At 40.4% G+C, this 5707-nt stretch overlaps 1 protein-coding gene across 8 annotated transcripts in view; it reads left to right on the top strand.

Moving 5' to 3' along the window:
- Positions 1–523: 523 nt before the first annotated feature.
- The window catches only part of mecom (MDS1 and EVI1 complex locus), a 138094-nt gene continuing 132910 nt past the window's right edge, over positions 524–5707 (top strand). For 4 of the 8 annotated variants that reach the window (XM_058413794.1, XM_058413793.1, XM_058413791.1 and 1 more), the window contains exon 1: positions 526–924. In XM_058413794.1, coding sequence (XP_058269777.1) covers positions 888–924 — 37 coding nt within the window. In that variant the 5' untranslated portion in view covers positions 526–887. Of the gene's footprint in view, positions 925–5707 lie in introns of all 8 variants that reach the window. The other 4 variants (XM_058413788.1, XM_058413786.1, XM_058413789.1 and 1 more) reach the window with 3 other exon arrangements.

Raw genomic sequence — 5707 nt, 5'->3', positions numbered from 1 at the left:
TTTTAAAAAAGCTTTTGATGAGATGAGAAACACTTTGATTGGTGAGATAAGAAATAATAATTAATTTGCATTAAACAAAAAGCAATATTTTTAAAAATTGTAAAATGATTTCTTTTTGCTTGCAGAGTTCCAGAAAGAATTCCAGTGATGGACTGGAGCCTCGTGCACCCGGGGGTAAAGGGGCATTTCATTCACAGAGCGCAAACCCACTGCATAGATTTATAATTATCACCACAGTGGTTCCGTTTGCCCACGCGCCAGGCAAAGAGGTGTGTGTGTGTGTGAAACTTTTTCCCATTCTTCCTAATGATAGCCGAATCTCAATTAAAATGCACAGAAAAAAAAAACATTTAATGGAGACGTTTTACATTAGTGATTTCACCCAGCAGTGATTAATGCGCCTCCATTTCAAACACACAAAAAAGCCGCTCCGTCGCGGACGCTCGAGACCACTTCATTATAATTAATGTGTCCGGTTACGCGTGGAGCCGCGGGGTCGCGCACGGCTCCGTCTCCGTCTCACTGATCTCCCAACATCTGACACGAGTGGGATCTCGCTGCTTTCGCCCTCTGACAGGATCGGTAATAGCGGGTGATAAATCGCTCCAAACTTTTCTCTCTCCCTCTCTCTCTCTCTCTCTCTCTCTCTCTTGCTCTCTCTCTCTTCTTTTTTTTTCACTTTTTTTGAGGACTCTGCTGGCAGCGCGCTCGGATGTGCGCATGTGCAAAGGTGTCCAAACTGACAATGCTGGAGAGATAGCGCGTTTGGATTGAGAATCAAGAGGAGAGAAGTAGAAGAATAAGAAAAAAAAGAACAGAAGGAAAAAAGAAGGAGAGAGCCCAGAGAGAATCCGAAGAGACCTACGCCGTGAAGACGTCAAGGCAGCATGAGGTCCAAAAGCAGGGCGAGGAAGCTGACCACCGGTAGGTGTAGTGACTCTTACAACATTTCTGAACAACAACAACTACAAAAAAAGAAAGTTCAGCAACTGCGGCTGCATCTGCATGTATAACATTTGGGAAGCAGTTTTGGTTGAAGAGAGGAAGAAGTGGTAGCGCTTTGTCGCGTACCCTAACGGTCTGCTGCGCGTTAAACGCACACTGCAGAAGTTGCGCGTGTTGTGCAGGAAAAGTTCGGCACTCGCTGGAGTAGTTGGCGCCCTTGTGTAAAGGGAAAAAGAGAAACAAAGAGATTCGCCTCTCGTTAAGATATTGCACAATTTTTCAGAGAAACAAAAAAAAAAAAAGCTTTCAGTTTCCTTGTAACGGAAAAACCGATAAATGTTAATTTACCTTTAAACACAAGGATCTGATCAAACAGCGCGTTTTATTCTCGTTAGTGCTTCTGCTATTTACTTTCCTTCTTCTTTTGTAGCAATCGTCAAAGCGATCAAAAACTGGGCATTGCCTGGAGATGTGTTAGTGTTAGTGTGTGTGTGTGTGCGCGCGCGCGCGAGCGTGTGCGTAATGTAATCTGTGCGCGTATTTTTTTTTTTAATTAAGTGTTCCCTCTGGCATCTGGCATCGGTTGCTCTGTTTGCCACCACACACCTCAAACCTGAACATGCAGCAGTCACTACTGAGTTTTGCCTTCTTAGTACTGCAAAGCTCGTGTGGAATAATTCTCTGTACTGAGCGGATAAACTGTCATATAATTTTTGCTCTAATAAACTTACATTTTTTTTATGTATTATGTAATGTTCTCTCGTTGATGCATTTTCCCTTATAATGTTGTATAAGGTTTGTGTGACATTCCATCTTTTCTTCAGAGACATTATGTTAATCGAGTTAGTCTTTAAAACATTGAAGCAAAAAAAAAATTTAATTAGCAAAGTAGATGTTTATTCATTTGCTATGATGTACCATAAATAAATAAGTGAATGAATAAATAAATAAATAAATAAATAAATAAAGACATTTTAGCCAAGTTCTTGTTAGAAATGCAGGATTGCAAAACCTCTGCAACAAGTTTTTCTTCTATCGAGGCAGTCTTAAAAGTGAAAACCAGAGCTCCTAACAGAATTTTTTCCCCTAGTTTAAATGCAGTGGCTCATAGTTCAGTTAGGTTCTGAGGGGAAGGAGGAGGTGAAGGAGGAGGAGAAGAAGGAAGGGGAATAAGTTGAAGATCATTTTGTTGTTTTGAATTATAGCTTCCTTTCCTAGTGAACAACACCGTTGACTGTATGGTGACGGCTGGGGTCGCGCGAGCCTTATCCGCTCAATAAACCGCCTCTAAACTACCGTTGTGTAGTGTGCGCACGCACACACACACACACACACACAAAAGCATTAAGCTTTACATAAATGCACACACATAAATGCACACACACAAACACACACACACAAACACACACACACAAACACACACACACACACACACACGTGCGAATTTAAAGGCTGCACTCTGTCCGGTATTTTCAGGTGTCATGGTGCATGTTACAGTAACCTTTAAAAAGTTACCACCCCAACTTAAAAGTTTAGTAGTGTAGGAAATGCACCTTTACATCGTTACATGCTTGCAAACATCTGAATCCACTTACAAAAGTCAATATAATGATTTGCTTTCTGTAGAAAAAAATGTTCTCTAGTTGTTCACACTCGAATACTTAAAATATTTCATCTCTGAGACGCAGTGTGAATTCAGGTATTTCAGGACATTTGGATGAATAAAAATATATAGCAGAATTAAAAAATGAAGTTGAATTAATGCAGATCAAACTGGAACTGCGTGTGAACAGAACCGAATTCATGTGACATCATACAAAGGGGTGTGGCCAGCATCAAACGGGAAGTTTAAGGTCGAGGAAAGCCTTTTATTTTATTTTATAATTACAAGACAGGCTAGAAAAAATATTCCAAAAGAAATTACCAAAAATATCCGTCTGAAACAGCCAATCATGGCACCAATGACATCATATCCCGAATCTGATTGGTCGGCAGCTTTGACGGTAAATCCGTTTATTATTATTATTATTATCATTATTATTATTATTATTATTATTATTATTATTATTAAAGCGCTTAATCTGATGAGTTTTGTTTCGGTTGTAACGACTCAAAAAATCAGAAAGTGTGTAAATGTCGATATAGTGCAGTTTTCTATCAGGAGAAATGTTTATTTAATATTTATGGAAGGAGTCTCCAGTGTGAGCGCTTTTCTGGTTTGTCTGTAACATGTCTGTGCTGAGAGGCTGCTGAGGGAATAACCGACTACAGCTGCTGTGATGTACATGACCGGACGGGTCTCGCGGATCTTCCGCAACATGAAATGCAACTATATACGGATAAAAAGTGCAACATGTCATTGTTTAATTAATAAAAGAAAAAAGGTGGACTTAAGCACTTCATTATCTCGCGTCACGTCATTTTTTGATGATTCATTTCCCATAACAGCATAATGAGTGTTTTTTTGTTTATTTGTTTGTTGTAATGGAACATGTAAAGAAATTATGACGAGAAACTGCAGGAGATGCAGCACAGACTGATACCACTCTATCACAGGCCAGAAAGCCAACGGCTCATTTCACCTCAACTAAATTATTTAACACGCGGGGGCAAATAACCGCAGTGAATTATGGGCTGTTGTGCAGGCTCGCTGCGGAGGGTGATTTGTTTGCGGTCACTTCGGCCTGGTAGGTAGGTTTGTTACTGCCCTGCTTCTATACAGCCATTCAAAAGCCCTCCGCTTTAGTGAACATACTCCACTCCCACAACCGTCAGCTCGTGCGCTCGGTGTGCTCGAGGAGGCGAAACATCACGAGATGACGGCGGCGTTGCCGTTTTAGTACACTGTGTGTGTGTGTGTGTGTGTGTGTGTATGTGCGTGTTTTAAGAGCCAAATCTGTGCGGTTATTGCCGTGCCAAAAATACAACCGAGTTAGAACTGGCGAGAAAGAGAAAGAATGAGAGAGAGAGAGAGGTGGGGTGTGGGGGGGGGGCGTTCCGCCCTGCCGCGAAATCAAGCACACAATCTGTGAATAGTGGGAAAGTGGGATGGATAGTTCGTGGGAGACTAGAAGATTATTATTTCCCCGAGATGAAAGAGAAATGCTTTCTGCGTGTTTGAGTGCATGGAAAGGAGAGGAGAGGAGAGAATGTTCTGTGGCCTCGAGCCAGCCCGTGCACGCTATTGCAATTCCCACACTCCTCATAAAACGGGGCCCGCGCGCGCTCGGTGAAGTGGCGTGAAGCTTGCGTTGAAGGATAAAGTCCGAGGCCTAAGCCGCGCGCTTCACCGTGCACGTCACAAAGCTTCAAGACTGTGTGTGTGTGTGTGTGTTTCTTGGTCACCTGTAAACCCAGTAGGTCAGACAGCTCATTTCAAAACCCTGACGTGCTCTTAATCATCATTTGCAAAGCCACGATCCACTTCCTGTAGAGCTGAAAAAAAAAACTTCTGGTCCTCATGAAAATTCTCCATCACACCCACATTAAAATAATCCAGAGGCCCTGACCACTCCATCCTCCAGTGTCGCTCACATTTCCTGTATTAGTAAAGAAGTTAATGCTTTTGTTGTTGTTGTTGTTGCGTTTATGCATTTTGGCAGTAGGTTTATTCTTATCATTAGTTCAGTTTTTCCTGTAAACTTCTCAATATGACTGAATTACAGGCCAAATGTATTTCAGTCTTCATATTCAGAAGAAATTTGATTTTTTTTTTTTTTTACAAAACCAGATGCACAAAAGTCTCGTGCATTTTCAGGCGCGTGAACGTCAGATCTGCAACTGATGCTAATGATGTTTGAAAAGCTGCACGTGTTAAGCGTGTCTCGTCGTCTCGCGCTTTAATAACGCCGTCCCTTTTCACGTCACGTCTTTCCTGCGACGACTTTAACGTGACCCGTATTGCAGGGAAATGGTGCGAATATGTGAAGATTTGAGAAAAAAAATGAATGAAATGAATTTGCTGTGTATTTTTAATGTGCTGTGACATTGCGCCTGAGTGAAACGCAGTGTTTTAAGGGGTTTTTTGGGAAAACTGGAAAATTCAGACTTTAGTTTCAGTAGAAAATGTGAATCACTTAAGTTAATAATAAGTTAGAAATTTAGGAAGTTACCAAAAAAAAAGGTTAATTGCAGCTAAGAGCAAATGTATAAAATAATTTAAATGAATAAATAAATAAATAAATAAGTTTAGTCGAAAAATTTGGAAAACGTTTTTCTAAAAATTGTAATGGAAATTATTACCATTTTTCTTTTGTCCAAAAATGTAAATTGCAATAGTTTTAATTTGTTTCATTATTTTTTTTCTCAGATGTTTATATTGTGTAGTTCATCTCATAGCTTAAGTTACAGTAGCTTGAAACATTAGTTCTTTTACCAGCTTCTGTTTTTCCTTAAAATAAAATATAAATAAAATAAAAATTTTAAAAAGCCGTGTGTCATGTTAACAAGAAATTAAACATCCATCTGGAAAATATTACAGCATTAGGTGTGACTCTGACACTGGAGACTCCTTCCATAAACTGTTGAATAAACATCTCTTTACAGAAAAAAAAGTCTGACTCATCTGGTGGGAGTGAAGAGAAGATGCCAGCTGAGCTGCAGAGGAACACTAGTGGGAGATGATGGGGATAGTGTGTGTGTGTGTAACAGAGAGAGGCCACTGTGGGCTGTGATCATGATGGATCACATGTTCAGAAGCGTTTGATTGATCAGACAGAAGCTGCTGCGTTTGGTCAAGAGGTCTGATTATGGCCTGGGAATT

Source organism: Hemibagrus wyckioides, linkage group LG17 (genome assembly GCF_019097595.1).
Source record: "Hemibagrus wyckioides isolate EC202008001 linkage group LG17, SWU_Hwy_1.0, whole genome shotgun sequence".
NCBI classification, from domain to species: Eukaryota; Metazoa; Chordata; class Actinopteri; order Siluriformes; family Bagridae; genus Hemibagrus; species Hemibagrus wyckioides.
The sequence above is the reverse complement of the archived record's forward strand: the minus strand, read 5'-3'. Positions and strand labels throughout refer to the sequence as shown.